At 43.6% G+C, this 22,475-nt stretch overlaps 1 protein-coding gene across 1 annotated transcript in view; it reads right to left on the bottom strand.

The window, feature by feature from the left end:
- The window catches only part of slc5a12 (solute carrier family 5 member 12), a 73,433-nt gene that overhangs the window by 36,492 nt on the left and 14,466 nt on the right, over nt 1-22,475 (bottom strand). The window contains exons 5-6 of the mRNA XM_068046487.1: nt 21,565-21,719; nt 845-985 (exon numbers count right to left, since the gene is read on the bottom strand). Coding sequence (XP_067902588.1) covers nt 845-985; nt 21,565-21,719 — 296 coding nt within the window. The remainder of the gene's footprint in view (nt 1-844; nt 986-21,564; nt 21,720-22,475) is intronic.

Below are 22,475 nucleotides of genomic sequence, written 5' to 3'. Positions count from 1 at the left end.
GTTGTGATTGGCTGCTTAACCCTGCTTGATAACATCACTGTTGCTGGACACTTGGAGATCCCCTTACCCTGATGACAGATTTAAACTGACATTGGGAAAGGGGAAATCCACACCACAAGTTTTTGATATGCAATATTCTTCCTCACAAGAAAGAAATGAACATCATGCAAACTTACTTAACTTGGTGAGCTATTGAAAACTAAATTGTCATTACCTAAATGATCTGAATGTGTAGTGTATTATAACATACCCACAAATAATAAAATGAATATTCAATTCTTTTGTGCACTCACCCTCGTATGGCATTTTACAATAGAATTACAAGTGAAAAAGAATCTAATTGATTAAGCACAGTGAACAGGCAATGATTGTAACAAATCAATGCTACAGGTAACTTTTTGACAGGAACTATTTCTTTTAGGGAAAAATATGATACAGTGGGTTTCAAGTCCAGAATCTGAGTTCAATTCCAGCTCAGACGAAAGGGATAATAGGCTCCTTTGTCTGTTCACTGTAAGGATCCTAGGTGAAATGGTTTTGGCTGTCTTACCAACATCCCTAAGTTTGGACCTGACAATCTCACCTGGTGAAGTCACAGGATGATTGGCGTGGGAAATAGCACATTGGTGCGCTAGAGATTACTTTTCTGAGGTAAGGGCTGAGACATATTGTTGGGGCAGAGCTGAGAGAGCTCGACTTGGCAGCGAGGCATTCTTAAACTTGACACTAAGTCCCTCAAATGCAAGAAGTTTGAATCTGCAGCACTAACATCCATCAACGTAATGAGCACAACAATGAATGTGGGTCATTGGATAGCCAAGAAACCAAATAGCTTTGCACTTACATTTTAGCATGTCTTTCTGATTTGCATGAAATGCATCTTTGGATGGTAGATTGATTCACTCCATAGATTCCTAACCAGGTAAATGTGCCTCCTACTGCCACCGTCCAAAAGGTATGACGCCTCAAAGGATCTACTGCAAAACTAATTCAAATGTAAATCAAACAAAGCAATTCTTGTTTTCTTTATTCACTTTCTCATGAAACCCTCTATTCAATTCTCATGTCTGAAAATTATGAAGTAAATCCACTTTGGAACCATAAACATTAATAACACAGATGGAAACTTTTTGGCCCACCCTATCTGTACCAATGCTTTCGTAATATCATAGTAGGATATAGGACAGAAAGAAGCCATTTGGCCCTTCATGCCTCTGCCAGTTCTCTGCCAGAGCTATTCAATTAGCCCCACTCTTTCCACATAGGCCTATTAGTTTTTTCTCCTTTCAAGTATTTATCTAATTCCCTTTTGACAGTTACAATTGAATCTGCTTCCACCGCCCTTTCAGGCAATGCATACCAGATCAGAACAACTTGCCATGTAAAAAAATGTTACCACATGTCACCTCTGGTTCTTTTGCCAACCTTAAATCCACGTCCTTTGGTTACCAACCCTCCTGCCACTGGAAATAGTTTTTCTTCATTTAAACTGTCAAAACCGTCCATGATTTTAAACATATCGATCAAATTTTCACTTAACCACTTCTGCTCTAAGGTGAGCAACCCCAAATCTTCCAGTTCATCCACATAACTGAAGTATCTCACCCCGGTACCATTCTAGTAGATCACTTCCATTCTTTTTCTATGGCGTTGATATCCGTCCTTAAATGTGGTGCCCAAAATTGAATACAATACTCCAGTTGAGGCATAATCAGTATTTTATAAAGTTAAGCATAACTTCCTTGTTTTTGTACTCTATGCATCTATTAATAAAGTCAAGGATGCCACATGTTTTTTAAGCAGTCTTTTCAACTTTTCCTGCCACTTACAAAAATTTGAATATAAAAGAACATAATAAATTGGAGCAGCAGTAGGACATTCAGCCCTTCAAGCCTGCTCCACAATTCAATGAGATCATAGCTGATCTTCCACTTAAACACCATTTTCCTGCACTATCTCTGTAACCCTACAAACAATCCAAGCCTCTTTGTTCTTGCATCCCCTTTTAAAATTGTGCCATTTTGTTTATATTGCCTCTCGTCACTCCCACCAAAATTTATCACTTCACATTTCTGCCATGTGTCTTCACACTTCATCAGTCTAGTTATGTCATAGAGTCATAGAGTTATAGAACACAGATACAGGCCCTTCGGCCCATCGTGTCTGTGCCGGCCATCAAGCACCTAACTATTCTAATCCCATTTTCCAGCACTTGGCCCGTAGCCTTGTATGCTATGGCATTTCAAGTGCTCATCTAAATACTTCTTAAATGTTGTGAGGGTTCCTGCCTTTACCACCTCTTCAAGCAGTGCGTTCCAGAATCCAACCACCCTCTGGGTAAAAATTCTTTTCCTCAAATCCCCTCTAAACCTCCTGCACCTTACCTTAAATCTATGCCCCCTGGTTATTGACCCCTCTGCTAAGAGAAAAAGTTTCTTCCTATCTAACCTATCAATGCCCCTCATAATTTTGTACACCTCAATCATGTCCCCCCTCAGCCTTCTCTGCTTTAAGGAAAACAACCCCAGCTTTTTCAGTCTTTCTTCATAGCTAAAATGCTCCAGCCCAGGCAACATCCTGGTGAATCTCCTCTGCACCCCCTCCAGTGCAATCACGTCCTTCTTATAGTGTGGTGCCCAGAACTGTACACAGTACTCCAGCTGTGGCCTAACTAGTGTTTTATACAGCTCCATCATAATCTCCCTGCTCTTATATTCTATGCCTCGGCTAATAAAGGCAAGTATCCCATATGCTTTCGTAACCACCTTAGCTACCTGTGCTGCTGCCTTCAGTGATCTATAGACAAGTACACCAAGGTCCCTCTGACCCTAGGGTCCTACCATCCATTGTATGTTCCCTTGCCTTGTTAGTCCTCCCAAAATGCATCACCTCACACTTCTCAGGATTAAATTCCATTTGCCAAAGCTCCGCCCATCTTACCAGCCCATCTATATCGTCCAGTAAGCTAAGGTTTTCCTCCTCACTATTTACGACACCATCAATTTTCGTGTCATCTGCAAACTTACTGATCATAACTCCTATATTCACGTCTAAATCATTAATGTACACTACAAACAGCAAGGGTCCCAGCACCGATCCCTCTGGTACACCACTGGTCACAGGCTTCCACTCACAAAAACAACCCTCGACCATTACCCTCTGCTTTCTGCCACTAAGTCAATTCTGGATCCAATTTTCCAAATTGCTCTGGATCCCATGGACTCTTTACCTTCTTAACCAATCTCCCATGCGGGACCTTATCAAAAGCCTTACTGAAGTCCACACAGACTACATCAACTGCTTTACCCTCATCTGTACATTTCATCACCGCCTCAAAAAATTCAAACAAGTTAGTCAGACACGATGTCCCCCTGACAAAGCCATGCTGACTATCCCTGATTAATCCCTGCCTCTCCAAGTGGAGATTAATCCTGTCCAAAGAATTTTTCCCAATATTTTCCCTGCCACTCATGTTAGACTCACCGGCCTGTAATTACCTGGTTTATCCCTACTACCCTTCTTAAATAATGGTACCACATTCGCTGTCCTCCAGTCCTCTGGTACCTTTCCTGTGGCTAGAGAGGATTTGAAAATTTGTGTCTGAGGCCCTGCAATCTCCTCCTTTGCCTCACATGACAGCCTGGGATACATCTCATCTGGGCCTGGGGATTTATCCACTTTTAAGCCCGCTAAAACAGCTAATACTTCCTCCCTTTCAATGCTAATATGTTCAAGTACATCACAATCCCCCTCCCTGATCACTACACCTATATCGTCCTTCTCCATAGTGAACACAGATGAAAAGTAATCATTTAAAACCTCACCTTTCTACTCCAGCTCCACACACAAATTGCCACTTTGATCCCTAATGCGCCCTACTCTTTCCCTGGTTATCCTCTTACCCGTAATATACTTATAAAATGCCTTAGGATTTTCCTTTATCTTGCCTACCAGTGTTTTTTCATGTCCCCTCTCCGCTCTTCTAATTACTTTTTTAAGTACCCCACTACACTTTCTATACTCCTCTAGTGCCTTCATTGTTTTCAGCACTCTGAATTTGCCATAAGCCTCCTTTTTTATACTGATCCAATCCTCTATATCCCGAAACATCCAGGGTTCCTTGGACTTGTTAGTCCTACCCTTCACCTTAATGGGTACATGTTGGCTCTGAACTCTCATTATTTCCTCTTTGAATGACTCTCACTGATCTGATGTTGTCTTTCCTACAAGTAGCTGCTCCCAGTTCACTTTGGCCAGATCCTGTTTTATCATCTTAAAATCGGCCTTCCCCCAATTCAGTACTTTTATTTTCAGTCCTTTTCCTACTTTAAATCTTACAGAATTATGGACACTATCCTCGAAATGTTCCTCCACTGACACTTCTACCACTTGTCAGGCTTCATTCCCAAGGATTAGGTCCAGTACTGCCCCTTCTCTTGTAGGACTTTCTACGTACTGGTTCAAAAGTTCTCCTGTATGCATTTTAAGAATTCCGCCCCCTTTAAGCTTTTTGTACAAAGACTATCCCAGTTGATGTTGGGGAATTTGAAATGCCCTACTATTATTACCCTATTATTTTTACACCTCTCTGAGATTTGCCTACATATCTCCCTCTACCTCTCCCTGACTGTTTGGCAGCCTGTAGTACACTCCCAGCCAAGTGATTGCCCCCTTTTTGTTTTTAAGTTCTACCCATATGGCCTCATTCGAGGAACCTGATAAGATATCATCCCTCCTTCCTGCAATAATTGACTCCTTGATCAACAGTGCAATGCCACCTCCTCTTTTACCCCCTCCCCTGTCATGCCTGAAGATTCTATACCCTGGAATATTGAGCTGCCAGTCCTGCCCCTCCCTCAACCATGTCTCTGTGATAACAATAATATCATAATGCCATGTGCTAATCAATGCTCTCAAGTCATCTGATTTACTAGTAAGACTCCTTGCATTAAAGTTGATGCAATCCAGCATTGCATTTTTCACTTGTGCCTTAACAGGTCTATATTTGCTCTGCCTTCCAGACTGACTCAATTTCTCTTCTATATTTGACTGTGCATCACCCCCTACTGTAACTCCACTCTGTATCCCATCCCCCTGCCAAGTTAGTTTAAACCCCCCACAACAGCACTAACAAACCTCCCACCAAGGATGTTGGTCCCGTTCCGGTTCAGTGCAACCTGTCCAACTTGTACAGGTCCCACCTTTGCCAGAAACAGACCCAGTGATCCAGGAAACTAAAACCTTCCCTCCTGCACCACCTCCTCAGTCATACATTCATCTGCTCTATCCTCCTGTTCCTATACTCACTAGCACATGGCACTGGGAGTAATCCAGAAATTACAACCTTTGAGGTCCTGCTTTTTAATCTGCTCCCTTGCTCCCTAAATTCTTGTTGCAGGACCTCATCCCTCTTTCTACCTATGTCGTTGGTACCACGACCTCTGACTGTTTACCCTCTCCCTTCAGAATGTCCTGCAACCGCTCCGAGACATCCTTGACCCGAGCACCAGGGAGGCACCATGCCATCCTGGAGTCTCATTTGTGGCCATAGAAACGCCTGTCTTTTCGCCTTTCGATTGAATCTCCTATCAGTATGGCTCTCCCACTCTTTTACATCCTCTCCTGAGCAGCAGAGCCATCCGTGGTGTCACGAACTTGGCTGTTGCTGCTTTCTCCTGGGAGGCCATCCCCCCCCAACAGTATCCAAAGTGATATAACTGGTTGAGAGGGGGATGGCCACAGGGGTCCCCTGCACTCCCTGCCTGCGCCTACTACTCCTCCTGGTGGTCACCCTTCCCTTTGCTGCCTCTGCAGCCATTACCTGCGGTGTTACCACCTCACTAAACATGCTATCCATGACGTCCTCAGCATCGCGGATGCTCCACAGTGAATTCACCCACAGCTCCAGCTGCACAATGTAGTCAGCTAGTAGCTGCAGCTGGACATACTTCCTGCACACATGGTCGCCAGGGACACTGGAAGTGTCCCTGATTTCCCACATGGCACAGGAGGAGCATGCCACAAGGCTGAGCTTTCCTGCCATGACTTAGCCATAGATTAAGCTCCTTAGTTATTCCTTTTAATTTTGAGTACTAATTACGATAGGGACCTTATTGTACTCCAGACACCACCTACTACAATCTAAATTCCCTACCTTTATTTTTACTTCGGCTATTGCAAGTAGTAAAAAAGGGTAGAAATGCTCACCTGTTCCCACTCACCAATCAGCTGCCTCCCCTTGCATCGCGTCACTTTCTGAACTGTGACGTCAGTCCTGAAACTCTCCCACTGTCCCTGTGAGAGTTTGTGAGAGTATGCCTCTTTTAAGCTGCTGGAACTCCTATCTCCTCGCAGGTCCGCTCGGTCTGGTTCTTTCCCTGGTCTCTCGCAGCCTCTTTTAAATTGCTGGAACTCCCACTCGCCAGTGCCTGTCTCCTCACAGGTCCGCTCGGTCTGGTTCTTTCCCTGGCCTCTTGCAGCCTCTTTTAAACTGCTGGAACTCCCACTCGCCAGTGCCTGTCTCCTCGCAGGTCCGCTCGGTCTGGTTCTTTCCCTGGCCTCTTGCAGCCTCTTTTAAACTGCTGGAACTCCCACTCGCCAGTGCCTGTCTCCTCGCAGGTCCGCTCGGTCTGGTTCTTTCCCTGGCCTCTTGCAGCCTCTTTTAAACTGCTGGAACTCCCACTCGCCAGTGCCTGTCTCCTCGCAGGTCCGCTCGATCTGGTTCTTTCCCTGGCCTCTTGCAGCCTCTTTTAAACTGCTGGAACTCCCACGCACCAGTGCCTGTCTCCTTGCAGGTCTGCTCGGTCTGATGTCCTCCTGATGTCTATTACTGTACTTCACATTGTTTGCTACAGTCCCAAGTTTCATGTCATCTGCAAACTTTGAAATTTCATGGTGGATTGGCAGTAGTTGAAGGACAAATACTGTCCTCCTGAGAGAGAACAGCAGCTTCGTGCTTCATGGAGTCACTGCCACTCCCCTGGGGCAGTAATCTGTTGGAGCACAGATTGCTGAACTGCTGTGACACCATGCAAGCTGTGAGATGCCTGAGTGCCTGAGGTTAAGATGCTATTAAAAAGCTACCATACATATATGTAATGTTAATGCATAGGATAACACTTTTTAATTGCACTGTTAGGGACTTCACGACCCTTTAGTCGAAGAGACTTAGCAGTTGGCAGGAAAAGAGACAGAAGTGCAAGGAGAGAGCCAACTGTGTAACAGCCCCAACAACCAATTTTATCTGCAGCGCCTGTAGAAGAGTCTGTTACTCTAGAATTGGCCTTTATAGCCACTCCAGGCGCTGCTCCACAAACCACTGACCACCTCCAGGTGCTTACCCATTGTCTCTCGAGACGAGGAGGCCAAAGAAGAAGAAAGAAGAAGATCTTTGTAAATGACTTTCAGAACACAGTATAGACAAACTCAGGGAGAGAGAGAGAGAGAGAATTGATAAAGATCATAAGCTGTGAGTAGTTTCGTGAAAGTTAGATGTTATCCACCAGCAAGAACATGAGATGAAGCAGGAGTTGCTGTGTCTGGGAACCGACGTCAGCTATAACCTCATTGGAAGCTGTAAAAAGAAAGAGAAGGCTGATATCTCTGCACAAGGGTGGGCTAATGGGTGCATCAAGGACGCCATATGTCTTCATTGTAAAAACATGTCCCTTTGTGTTGCCACAGCTGTAACTGATAACAGTCCCAACAGTTAAATAATATCGGAAGATCGAAATCTGAGCAAGCAGTGACATTGTGTACCTGGCACTTCTTTAATTGGATAATGGGGTTTTAGGTATACACTACTGATTGGTTTAACAAGGATCAATTGTTTTTGAATTGTAACAAAGGTATAAGAAAGGGGTCCCAATGAGCAGAATCCAGTGACAGTGGATTCAGGATGAATTTGCCATGATGCTCATCCCATGAATGATATTGCCTGAAATGGGAAAGACATCCCGACAGTTGGATGGGAAAGGTGGATTAACACTGATTGAAACATTAAATTGGCCTCAGTTCTGGAATAGGCACAGCAGCAATTTTTGCTGCAAGCCAGGCAGTGGGGAGGGATATCGCACTTCATATGTGAAATTGGAAGCTACCCAAATGCAGGCAAGGAACACCCAGGCTTCCTAACCCTCTTTGCACCAGGTTACTCGCTAAGCCACCGGCGAATGGACTGGAAGCTGTAGAATCATGAGATATATCATACGATAATGTGTACTTTGAAACAGTGCCATGTGTTTTTAACCTGATCTTCTTGCATACATTCAATGGCTTGTGCCATGATAATTATCCTAACTTGTTTCATCTTATGTTAAAGGAATTAGTAGAGGACTTGGAGGAAAGAAACCAGAGGAAAGACTGGGGAAGCCCCGATTCAGATGAGAAAGAGGGGACCAAGGCTCGATGGCAGAGAGGTCTAAAAGAATGGGGCTACTGGGCGTGTAAACTGGATAGATATAAGGAGTATGAGGTGTCATGCGGAGGCAAGTGAAGGGAATACTGACCAAAATAAAAGAGCGCAGAACTGATTCACGAACAGGGTAAAAAAGTGCTATCTCCTCAGGAGATGTGAGCAGCCATGCAGTCAATCTCGGATAAGGCTAATGAAATTATTGGGATAAATAATCAAGACTATGCTCAATAGAACATTTCTCAGGCTGTAACGTGTATTGAGTATGGAAATTTTGCACTTATTTTGATCCAACATGAACTATCCAACATAGAGTGCAACCATCTTCCTGCTTTTGTTAAGAATCACCAGTTGGCTGCCTGGTTAGGAACCAGTTAGAGGAAGAGTACAAATGTATGAGGCAGCATGGCTGAGCCTTCTTCATCCCTCAGGCCAACTCCCAAAGTAAAAGTAGCCAAATCCCAGTGAATTTGCCGAGCCTCATTGTTGCTAATCCCACAGGCCCCCTGGTATGGTTGTATAGCATAGAGCCCATAGGTGTTATAGAGCCATTTATGGCACAGAGGAGGCCATTCGGCTATGCCAGCTTTCCATAGCGCAATCCAGTCAGTCCCATTCCCCCGCTGTATCCCCATAGCCCTGCAAGTTTATTTCCTTCGTGTGTCCATCCAATTTCCTTTTGAAATCATTGATTGTCTCAGCTTCCACCACCTTCGTAGGCAGCGAGTTCCAGGTTCTTCCCCACATCCCCTGCGTTATTGAACACTCTGATCGTAAATCCATCTTCAAAGAATTCAAAGATCATTCTGAATGTTTAGTTTACAAGAAGGGTATGTGACTGGCCCCAGACCTGGAATGTTGTTGACAATCCAGAAATGAGTGGGGATGCAGGTGTGATATGTATCAGTACACCATAGCAGCATATGGTTTCACATTGGATGAACACCGTCCTAACTTTGCAGTTGTATTGCATTACAACAAAATCTATGCATCTGTATCACAGGGAGAACCTGTGTCCCATGAATATTCCCATGTTCTGTCTTTGTCCAGTAGAACTAGTTACGGTCAAGAGTGAAGTACTATTGCCAGTTCATTAACATCATGTTACTGAGATACAATTAGAGCTGCCTCTTCAAGAGGAAGCATTGAAGCCAGAAGTTTACTTTGGTCTTCCAATTCCTCCCCATCCTTTAGCCTAAGATCAATTCTGCAGCACGCTGCAACTTCACAGGAGCATTTAGTTCATATGCAACAAGATAACAAGGGTATTGAAAAGGGATTAAGACTTTAGGGGGCCACGAGTGATGTGAGATGACATATAACATAGGTCAACACTCTTGGGTATGAATTATTTCCGTGGGTCTCATCCTGGCCCAGGGAGTTATGACAATTATTTTGGCATTGATGATGCACTGGTTGAGATGTGTAATAAAGAGAATGCCTCGGAGGGCTGTGAACTAGCTGACCCATTGAGAGAAGCTAAATGAGGGGTCAGAAAGAGAGCTTGTTCCTTTCATGGCAGGAAGTGTGAAATGCCTGAGAACCCGAGGATGGAGTTAACTGTAAAACACTAGTAAACTGCTATTTTTATATGTATTTTACATATATTCAATGTTAATGTGTTGGGTAATACTTCTTTAATTGCATCCTATATGTGACTTCACAACCTTCTGTCTGTGTAAATGATTTTCAGAACACAACATAGACAAACTGAGAGAGAGAGCTGATATAGTAAGATCACAAGTTGTGAGTAGTTTAGTGAAAGTTGGACGTTAGCTAACAGCTAGAGCATGCAATGGAACAGGCCTGTCTGTGTGTGGGAACCTCAATGCAATGCTGTTAAAGAAAGGGAGAGCTAAAAGCTGGGATAATGGGTGCATCACAGGGACCATTAACCATGAAGGTTGTCATATGTCTTCAGTATAAAATCATATCCCTTTATGTTGCCAAAGCTGCAGCTGATAACACTGCCAACAATCAAAATAAATGATACCAGGGTGACAGAAGATCGAAATCTGAGCAAACAGTGACACTGTGTACCTGACTGGATAATGCGGTTTTGGTTGTATACTACTGGATTGGTTTAACAAGGCTCAATAGTCTTTGAATTGTAATAAAGGTATAAGACAGGTGTCCCAACAGACAATAGGAGAAATTCAGATGACACCCAGGAAACTGACAGAAAACAAAAAGCGGAAAGTGTGAACACATACACGCATATAGTCACAACTTCTATCCAGGGCACAATGGGGCAATATAAAACTCAAATATTGTATTGTATTAAGTCTTACTCATACTGAATAAAGCTGAATTACTGTCACCAATATGAATCAACATTGTATCATTGGAAATTAGGGTCTGAACAGGCCGACAAAGCTCCTTTGAATACTGGTATCCATAGTCATGATGACAGCAGTCTGAGCTTGCGTGGCAGCAAGATGAGCTTGCATGGCCTCAGTCTGAGATTCTACTTCAGTATCCAGATGTTGGCTGACTTCTACATTTGCTGCAATGAAATGAACATCGGCCATTAGAAGCTGCAAGTGTGCTAATGGAGCTGACCATCACTTTCACAATGGAAAGGATAAACTCCAAGCTATTACAAAAATCCCATTGTAAAGTTGGAGACAGAGTCCTTCATGGCTCCTCAACACTGCATGCAGGCTTTCTGGCAGGCCTGCCAATGCACCAAGCATTTCATTGTGCATACCCATCAGCCTTCTTCTGTAGCCCACCCCATTGAAATGCACATCTGACTCCTCTGCAGCAGAACTCATCCAGAATCTCACCATCTGGCAAGCTGGCACCTCCGCTACCCTTGTCCCCTTCCCTGGTTGCAGGCCAATTCTGCCCAGTGTCTCTCTATGTGCAGGTACCCCCTCTAAGTTCTCCTCTAAATTACAAGCAAAATGTGAGCTGGTGGCCACGAGTGTGAGAGTGAGTGACGGTGTTCCTTCTTCATCAGTCTTACTGCTCCTCCACCATTAGCTGGCCAGGTAGTAATTCTTTGCTTTGTAAAAGAAAAAAGGCATAAGGGAAGGCTTGTAGAGAGGGGAGGGAGGGAAAGCAAGAGGTGCATGCTTACACCATCTACTGTTTGTAAATCAGAAAAGATTGTGGGCTGAGGCAGAAGTGGGATGTGAGAAGAAGGATTAGGTATGATGATACCATCATGTTCGAAAGTTTCAGCCCCACCAATGACCACCTCCTCTGCAACGGCCGCTCCAATAATGATTCACATCATATCCTCCAAGGATCTGTAGCCATGCCTGTCCCCCACTGGTTATCTCCTGCTGCTCTGGTTATGTACCAATTTATCTTGCAACAGACAGGGAAGTTTGTCAGTGAGTGTCCTGCAATCTGTTTGGATGTTGTGGTTGTTATGGTTGAATAGCTAGCAGTGTCTGCAAGCTGTGAGATGTGGGTGTGAGACTTCCAGCAGGACAAAGGGTGTGAGGTTGAGGTGAAGTTATGAATGTGAGGTATGAGTCATGATTCATAGGGATTGTTGGTGGGTCAGTGGGCGTGTGGTGCATTGAGCAGTGTGTGAGGCTTCTTGGCGGGATAGGGCACTTAAAGATGCATTCACTAACCTTGGCCAATTGTGAGAGATCATTTAACTTTTTATGGCATTCTTCCGACCTTGACTCCTGGCGCTGACCACCGCGGCTCTCTGTTCCCACCACTTTCGCAAAGTCTGTCTGGAGGGCCTTCTGGCCTACTATAGATAGATCACTTCTCTTCTCCTCTCCACCTCCTCCATCAAGTCCTCCAGTGCAGCTTCGGAGAACCTTGGAGCAGCTCTGTCCCCTGCTGTGCCATAATTATTCACTATTCTCGCTGCTCAGACACTCTTCCATAAACATTTCCAGCACCTGCTGCAGCCAGAAGGCACCACTCCTTTAAGAAGAGCAGACTGACTTTAAGCAATACAGGCTAGCTTTAAATGGTGCTAGCCTTGCACAAAATTGGATCTCCTGCTGAGACGGGCAGCCACTCAACAGTATGTTTAGTGCAATAATGCTCAAGACTAAAGCATTTGCAATCATCTTCAGCCCGAAGTTCTGACTGGATGATCCATCTCGGTCTCCTTCTGATGTCCACACCATCACAGATGCCAATCTTCAGCTAATTTGAGTTACTCCACGTGATATCAAGAAACAGCTGAAGGTGCTGGATACAGCAAAGGCTATGGACTCTGTCAACATCTGGGCTGTAGTACTGAAGACTTGTGCTCCAGAACTAGCCATGCCCCTAGCCAAGTTGTTTCAGTACAGCTACAACACTGGCATCTACCCGACAATATGCAAAATTGTCCAGGTATGTCCTGTGTACAAAAAGCAGGACAAATCCAACCGGGCCAATTACCGTCCCAACAATCTGTTCTCAATCATCAGTAAAGTGATGGAAAATATCATTGACAGTGCTATGGAGAGGCACTTACTCAGAAATAACCCACTCATCGGTGCTCAGTTTTTGTTCTGCCAGGGCCACTTGACTCCAGATCGGATTACAGCCTTGGTCCAAACATGGACAAAAGAGCCGAATTCAAGAGGTGCGGTGAGAGTGACTGCCCTTGACATCAAGGCAGCATTTGACCAAGTGTGGCATCAAAGAGCCCCCGGTAAATTGATGTCAATGGGAATCGGGAGGGGCGGGGGATCTTTCCACTGGTTGGAGTCATACCTAGCATGAAGAAAGAAGGTTGTGGTTGTTGGAAGCCAATCATCTTAGCCCCAGAACATCACTGCAGGGGTTCCTCAGGGTAGTGTCCTAGGCCAAATCATCTTCAGCTACTTCATCAATGACCTTCCCTCCATCATAAAGTCAAAAGTGGGGATGTTCACTGATGATTGTACAATGCTCAGTATCATTTGCAACTCCTTAGATATTGAAACGGCCCATGCCTGCATGCGGTAACATCTGGACAACATTCAAGCTGGGGCTGATAAGTGGCAAGTAGCATTTGCACTACACAAAGACCAGGCAATAACTATCACCAAAAAGAGAGAATCTAATCATCGCTCCTTAATGTTCAATGGCATTACCATCACTGAATTCCCTACAATCAACATCCTGAGGATTAACATTGATCAGAAATTTAACTGGACCAGCCACATAAATGCTGTGGCTACAAAAGCAGGTCAGAGGCTCTGAGTAACTCACCTTGTGACTCTCTAAAACCTGTCCACCATCTACAAGTCACAAGTCAGGAGTGTGATCAAATACTCTCCACTTGCCAGGATGAGTGCAGCTCCAACAACACTCAAGAAGCTTGACACCATCCAAGACAAAGCAGCTCACTTGATCGACACCCCATCCACCACCTTAATCATTCACTTCTTCCAACACTGGCACACTGTTGCAGTGGTGTGTACCATTTACAAGATGCATTGCAGCAACTCGCCAAGCCTCTTTTGACAGCATTTTTCAAACCCATTGCTTCTACCACCTCAAAGGACAAAGGCAGCAGACACATGGGAACACCACCACCTGTAAGAACCCCTCCAAGTTACACACCATCCTGACTTGGATCTATATCACTGTTTCTTCACTGTGGCTGGATAAGAAATATGGAAATATGAAATATGGAACTCCCTTCCTAATACTGTGGGCGTATCTACACTACATGGACTCCGGTGGTTCAAGAAGGTGGCTCACCACCACCTTTCAAGGGCAATAAATGTTGGCCTTTCCAGAGCTGCTCACATTTCAAGAACAAATAAAACAAATTAGCATGCAACATTACATTTGTGTGCTGTCCGCACAGGTTAATTGTGCTTCATGACTCCTGTGCCTGTTTTCAGGGGCTATTGAAATTTGCTGCCAGTGTATTTTTTCTATTTTTAAATGTTGTTTATATCTTCATAGTGTTTAAGAATTTCGTTTTTCTAATAAAACAGTTAATTTATTGAATTAAAGACACCTGGTTTGGTTAGCCTAATTCGGGGGGTAATAGATGGTACAATTTGGCTTGCCCTTTCTTTAAGGTGGACAGTTTAAAATGATATGTTAGGCAATCTGTGGAGGGATGGGATTGAATTAACAGTGCATTTCTCCCACCACAATCAGAATCGTACATCTGGGGGGCTTTGACTGGAGCGGTCGGTCGTGATATATTAATTGGAGGCTCGGGATTTGAATCATATCTTAATTGGGGGCTCGCTCGCAGTTGAATCATATCTTAATTGGGTGGCTTGTGTCTGGGATCAGAATCAAACTAATCTGGAGGGCTCACATTTGGAATCATATTAATTACTCGTTTCTGTGATAACATATTCAAATTGGGGTCTTGCGTTTGGCATCAGATCAATTGCTCTCGAGTCTGGGATCATATCAGTTGGAAACTCAATTATTGGGATCTAAATCTAACACCAATTCCAAAGAAATTAAAAGAACCAGGTCTCTTATATAAGGTACAATCTTTACCATTGTTATGGCATTAGTGGTTGTAGCAGAGTTTTTGGGAAAGCAGAAGTTGCCCTGAATGATTTGATAACTTTAACTAAGAACAAATTAAAAGAATTGGCAGCGACATTGAGGTTGGAGTTGAAATCAGGTGCCAAAAAAGCAGAGATAATTGACATAATAGCTGAACATCTGGAATTAGTAGAAGATGATGATGATGATGATGATACAGATGAAGGGCAATACGAGAAACAAGAAAGGGAATATGAGAGACAAGAAGGTAGTTTGTCGGAGAGTGATGCAGTGGAATTGGCTAGGATTCAGTTAGAAATGAAAAAACTGGAGCTTCAGCATGAAAAAGAATGAAGAAAACTTGAACTTCAAAGAAAGTGAAAGAGAAGAGAGGGAATTTAAATTAAAAGAGATGGAACTGAGACAAAAAGGTCAGAAAGAATCTGAATTTAGATCAGGACCCAGCAAGAGGTTGTTTAAATTTATACAGGCTCTTCCTAAGTTCGAGGAAAGGGATGTAGAGGCATTTTTCATATCTTTTGAAAAAATAGTCAAACAGATGAAATGGGCAAAAGAAAGCTGGACATTGCTCATGCAGGGCAGGCTGGTAGGCAAAGCTCATGAAGCTTATGCCATGCTTTCTGAAGAGGCTTCTGCAGACTGTGGGTGTACCTACCTTACATGGATTGCAGCGGTTCACGAAGGCAGCTCACCACCACCTTCTCAAGGGCAATTAGAGATGGGCAATAAATGGTGGCGTAGCCACCGACTCCCACATCCCATAAATGAATTTTAAAAAATTATGAGATGGCAAATAAGGCTATTCTCGCTGCATATGAGTTAGTCCCTGAAGCTTACCGTCAGAAGTTTAGGAACGTACAGAGATTGACTGGGCAGTCATATTTAGAATTTGAGAGGGTGAAGCAAATGAATTTTGACCTTTGGATACAGGCATTAAAGATAGAAACCACATATGAGAACCTTCGAGAATTAATTCTCTTAGAAGAGTTTAAAAACTCCACTCCTTCAGTAGTGAGAACTCATGTAGATAACCTGAAAGTTTTGAAAGTTAGGCAAGCAGCAGAAATTGCTGATGATTTTGAGCTTGTGACTAAGCCAACCTATTTTGTCCGTCATCCCCATAAACCCGAGAAGGATAGAAAGTGGGAGAGTGAAAGGAAGGCAAGTAGCCGGGGACAAGAAGGAACAACTGGGAATACCCCAGGATCACCTCCTCAGGTCAGAAAGGAAGGTGCTGAGGGTAGAAGTGAGGTTCGCAAGCCAAAGTGTTATCATTGCAACAAAACGGGTCACCTTTGTTCAGAGTACTGGAAATTGTGAGGTAAACCCATAGGACGTGTTGGGGTACGCAAAGTTAGCGCAGAGGAAAATACTCTGACTGAGAGTACAGTAGACCAGGCTATAGCTTTAACAACAGCTGTGAATGTGAAACCAGATACTAAAACTAAGAGGAGTGTAGAGGTTAAGAATAAACTACCTGAGAGTTATAATTATTTTTTGTCAAAGGGGAGAGTAACTCCATATCCTGTAAGTGAGGCAGGAAAACCTATCATTATATTCAAGGACACAGGAGCGATCCAAACACTCTTGCTGGGGAAAGATATGAGATTCCCACCAGAGAGTGCCTTGAACGCTAGCATTTTAGTTAATGGAATTGGCACTTTTATATAAAGTACACCTAGACAGTGACTTAATATCTGGGATAGTTACTGTAGGTGTTAGAGTCATAGAGAGATACAGCACTGAAGCAGGCCCTTCGGCCCACCGAGTCTGTGCCAACCATCAACCACCCATTTATACTAATCCTACATTAATCCCATATTCCCTGAATTCTCCTACCACCTACCCACATTAGGGGCAATTTACAATGGCCAATTTACCTATCAACCTGCAAGTCTTTGGCTGTGGGAGGAAACCGGAGCACCCGGTGGAAACCCATGCGGTCACAGGGAGAACTTGCAAACTCCGCACAGGCAATACCCAGAAACCGAACCCGGGTCGCTGGAGTTGTGAGGCTGCGGTGCGAACCACTGTGCCACTGTGCCGCCCATAGTTTTTTTAGTTTTAGTTTTAGAGATACAGCACTGAAACAGGCCCTTTGGCCCACCGAGTCTGTGCCGACCATCAACCACCCATTTATACTAATCCTACACTAATTCCATATTCCTACCACATCCCCACCTGTCTCTATATTTCCCTACCACCTACCTGTACTAGGGGCAATTTATAACGGCCAATTAACCTATCAAACCAGCAAGTCTTTGGCTGTGGGAGGAAACCGGAGCACCCGGTGGAAACCCATGCGGTCACAGGGAGAACTTGCAAACTCCACACAGGCAGTACCCAGAATTGAACCCGGGTCGCTGGAGCTGTGAGACTACGGTGCTAACCACTGCGCCACTGTGCCGCCTCATAGTTTACCAGTAAAGGGAATTGATCTACTCCTAGGAAATTATTTGGCTGGATCAAAAGTATCAGTTTCTCCTATAGTTACAGAGGAACCATGTGGAATTAAGGAAACGGAGCGATTACAGGAACAAGTTCCGCGAATATTTCCTCTGTGTGTAGTTACCCGAGCAATGGCTACACAGGATCCATTGTCGGAGGTAAAAGGGGCACCACAAATAGAAGCCAAGTATCTGAAACCTTATTTGGGGATTAAGATAATCCAAATGAGATGTTTAACAGATCATGTATCATTGCAGCACAGCAAGCTGATCCAGAGATATACCGAATAGCACAGATGGCTCTGTCAGAAGCTGGGGCAAAAGGAGTTCCGGAAGGATATTATATGGCAAACTAGGTTTTGAGGAGGAAATGGAGACCGCCTCTTGGCCTGCTGACGAAGACTGGACAGTTGTTGAACAGATAGTAGTATCACCTAATTATCAACAAAGATTATTAAGGTTAGCACACAACATTCCTTTTGCCAGACATAGGGGAATTCGGAAGACCAAATCACACATAAGCAAACATTATTACTGGCCAGGTCTTACAAAGGATGTGAGACAATTTTGTAGGACATGCCATACCTGTCAAATGGTGGGAAAACCACAACCTACCATAAAACCAGCACCACTAGTTTCCATACCAGTCGCTGAGAAACCATATTACTGCAGGGAGGAGGATAAGCCAGTACAGGTATGTTAGGTAACTGGGACTGTAGAGAAGGAAAAGGATAGTGAGGATGAGGCAGAAGTAGGTCTCAGAAATTCTCAGATTGAACCTCCAACTAGCCAATCAGCAAATGCATAATGGCTAGGAAAATTAAACAATAGGCTTTTACACTTAGAGACAAAACAGCATGAAATCCTAACCAGGGTTTTCACAACGTTTCAAAAAGTTTGTAGGGACAAGCCAGGGTGTACAACCTTAGCCACACATGAAATAAAAAAAAGAAATGCTGGAATCACTCAGCAGGTCTGGAATCTGTGGAAAGAGAAGCAGAGTTAACGTTTCGGGTCAGTGACCCTTCATCGGAACTGGTTAGCCACACATGATGTGGGTATAGGGGGAGCCATTCCTTTAAAACAACATTCTTGTTGCTTAGGTCCAGACAGGTCCAAGTGAAAGCAGAGGTACAATGCATGCTGAAAGGCAGCTTAGATGAACCTAGTCAGGACAGCTGGAATTCGCAGATGGTCTTGACGTCTAAACCTGGTGGGTCAGCTCAAACTGGCATAGACTATAGAAAAGTCATTGTGGTAAAGAAGGCAGACTTCTACCCACATTTTCATTTAAAGGACTGTAAGGACAGAGTGGGCAATGCAATGTGTCTTAAAGGGACAGATGTGTTGGAAGGACACTGTCAAATTCTTTTGACAGGGTAAGAAAAAATCAGCTTCTGTTACACCGACCAGGGTTTTCCAGTGATGCTACATAGGTTCAGAGGTACTCAAGAAACTTCTCAGAGAATAGTGAACCCTGTAGTGGTCAGTGCTCCTAGCTGTGCAGTTCACCTGATTGAGGTGATGGACAATAGGGACACTTGAAAGGAAAACACAAAACAATTGGAAGACTATGCTTTTAAATTTGAAATGGGTTAATTGGAACAACCTTTTGAAAATGTAAAGCTGAAATGTTCTGGTGGAACTTGTTGCTGTGGCTAAACATTTTTTTAGAAATGTGTATATCTGTAAATGCGTGGAAAAAATGTTAGCGTTTTTTCAATTTGTATTTTTTTACCCATTGTAATGAAACACATTTTAGGAATGGAGTTTCATTCCACTAGGGGCGGAGGTATCATGGTCCTGTAGTTTTTTTCTCTAGGGAATATGCGGTTTGCCTTTAAGGCTTTAAGAACCAGCAGGCCTCCGGAGTTACAGAGAAGGTGCTTTTCGTTGCCTTGGCTACAGCCATTTGGAGACTGCGATTCAAAGGGTGCATTCTCGTTACCATGGATACAGCCACTTGGATTGAGCATCATGCAATACATTTATTACAACTCAATTTTGAACTGGCTTTTAGTTGAAGACAGTCTGTTCTTACAGAGAACACAGATAGACAGCTGGTGTTAGCACATGATAAAAGAGATCTCAGCCATTTAAACTGAAGGAAGAGAATTTTAGTCTGTTTAATTATTATTATCTCTCAAAATTCTAAAAAAAAGTCAAACCAAAATAGAGATCTCTGGTAATTGAAACTGATGGAAGGGAAGTTAGACTGTGACAATCTTTTCTCCCTCAAAAACTCTAAAGTCAGATTGATTCCATTGAAAGTGTTTGCAAGTTGTCAATTGTTGAAATCCATTGCTGAAGAAGGAAGCACCACTTATTGCTAGAATTAGACTATGGACTGTTCTACTGTGGAAGAACTTTTTATCCCCATCGGAGGGCTGTGAGGACTTCAAGCAACGTTGCACTGTAAATTTGTAAGGACTCTAATTTTTTTCTATTTTTACATGTTGTTTATATCTTCATAGTGTTACAGAATTTAGTTTTTCTAATTAAACAGTTAATTTGTTGATTTAAAGACACCTGGCTTGGTTAGCCTCATTCGGGGGGTAATAGATGGTACAATTTGGCTGGGTCTTTCTTTAAGTTGGAAGGTTTAAAATGATATGTTAGGCGATCTGTGGAGGGACGGGATTGAATTAACCATGCGTTTCTCCCACTACAATCAGAATCATACATCTTGATTGGGGGCTTTGACTGGAGCAGTCGGTCATAACAATAGCTTTACTGAAACTGCAGTTATGGAGTTTTTGCACTTAACATGCATCATTCCTATCAGTAATCTGCCCTTTATTTCTTAGCACTTTTGCTTAATTTTATAATCCCACAGTTTATGTTTAATTTGCATATGATCTGTTGCTACCAGCAGGCATAAAACACTTTGTACAATCAGGAAGAGCAGCTAGTCACCAGCCTGACAGTTTTAGCAGGAAATTAGTGACTATCCAACTCAAGGCCAAACGTTTAGATGTGAGTATTACCAGTCATTGCAGTGATCTACTTTATGGTTGCATTTTCTTAGCTCAAAACTGGACTACTAGATCTTGAATACTTCCTACATACAGAGAACTGGAAGAACTTGAGATAGCTACAGAAGCTGCAAATTTCCTTAAGTGTTTTGAATTCTGGCAGGAGTCCAGCAGAACTTACTGCAAAATAAAGGGTGCTAGCAAACATCTGGAGTTTGCAATTGGTCTCTCACATGGTCAATGTTGCCAAGAGGTAGGGGCCACAGGCAGAGGCTCCCAAAGGTGGGAGTTTTTACTTTTCTTGATCAGTGGAGACCTGGTGTAATACTGGAGGCTTGTACGCTCAGAGAGATGATGTGCACTGGCCTCCAAAATGGCATAAGTGGGTCTCATTGGTTGACCTCAGCCAGGGAAGCAGTCTGAACCTCCAAAGAAAGGATATGCTGGGATCCCACTATAACACGGTCCATGAAAGCGCAGAACTTGGTATAATGCGGGTCCAACTTAACCCCAAACTTTTCATTCTGCAAATGTGGCCACAAGCCTCCCACAACTATGAAGACATCCTCCCATTTTAAAGAAGAAAAATTAAAAGCAGCCATTTAATTCTACGGTTGATTTTCCACAGCACCTGCTTTATTTATTTATTTTGGAGCACGAGGACTGGAAACTGTAGGGATCAAGCCTATGAAATAATGCAGTCTTACCTATAGTGCTGTCTTGAGATATGGATCCCGTGGACTGCTTTATAGCAGGGTACCAGTGTATTTAAAAGACACCTGTATCTCACTCTTTGTACAAGTGGATGAGGGGGAGATGCATTTGGTTTCAAGGCAGCTCTTCAACGCCCATCATCTCTCCCCACACTCTCCATGGTAACCAGGTGCTGGATTTTCCATTGCAGCATGAAGTAGGCAGGCAAGCACCAAAGCTGTACCTGTAGTAGTTAAAGTATAAATAAGATGTCCTCCTACTGACCCTGCAAACTCCAGCAGGTATGATCCTGCTCTAACTACCAGAATCATGGCCAATGGATCTCTGGGGTCAATGTTTTTAAAGTCATAACAAAAAAATGAAATCAGAAATTTCTTTCAGCTCCAACAAAGAGGTTCCCTCTAGAGACAAGCTGATCATTTGTAGGTAGTGAACTCTTGTAAAATTGCAAGATTCAAAACTTATTTCTCAACATTAATGGGAACCTCCAAACTTCAGCTATTTTCTAATGTAATGAAAATGTAACCTCTTCTCCAAAGAAGTCTCACAGTCGTCCTTATGAGGGGTCACTTACTCGAATATATTGAGTCTTTGGCCATTCCCAGCTGTCTTCCACATATTGCTACTGCCTCCTAACTTGATGGTTCCTTGGACAAGAACTGTTAAAAATCCTAACAGCATCACGACCATCTGGAACGCGTCTGTCCATACCACCGCCTTCAAACCACCCTGAAAGTTTAAAGAAGCATTAATGCCAAGGCTAAAAGTTCATCATCAAGGCGGCAACTTTTATTAAAAAAAGAATAGGTTGTACATTAGCTCAGAGGTGGGGAGGGAGCGGGGGTTGGTAGTTTGAGGTCAGAAAGCCTGGAAGTAAAATCTGCAGCCGAGCTGTGTTGAGAGCAAATAGATCTAATGGGGATGTCGGGATGCAGATGATGATCGGGCGGGTGATGGTGGGGGGGATGTTCCAATCGCAGTGCAGGGGGAACAGACAGATCATGGGTGGGGGATTTACTAGGTAGCTTGTTGGACCTGGAAGTATCACACTTGCTCCTCCTGGCCCACCAGCAGCGCTATAAATGTACTCACCTTATGGATTCAGCTCTTCTTGCCTCCATTCATTTGCTAGGTTTCCTGTGGCCAGGAAAACCTGGCCGACTGTGGTTAAAAATAGAATCACTGTTAAAATGAAGGCATGCATCCTCATTAAAATAGTTAAATGATCAACCCATCTCCTTCGAGTGGATTGGTCACCCGCTTCTTGTCCCACCTCTGTTCATACCAGAAGTGGGTTGGTTTGAGGTGGGTTATGTTTTTGCTTCAGTTTTTAACTTTTTAACCTCTCACCGAATGAAAATCACCTGTTTGTGGAGCTTAATTTTAACCGAGCCCACCAGTGGGAAACGAAGGAGGTTGCCTGTTTTACATGCTGTCCAATTTAAACTTGGAACAGGTTTCTGCCAGGAAACCATGCCAGTGAGT

The sequence above is a fragment of the Heterodontus francisci genome, chromosome 14 (genome assembly GCF_036365525.1).
Source record: "Heterodontus francisci isolate sHetFra1 chromosome 14, sHetFra1.hap1, whole genome shotgun sequence".
Taxonomy (NCBI): Eukaryota; Metazoa; Chordata; class Chondrichthyes; order Heterodontiformes; family Heterodontidae; genus Heterodontus; species Heterodontus francisci.
This window is presented reverse-complemented; position numbering and strand designations above follow the sequence as displayed.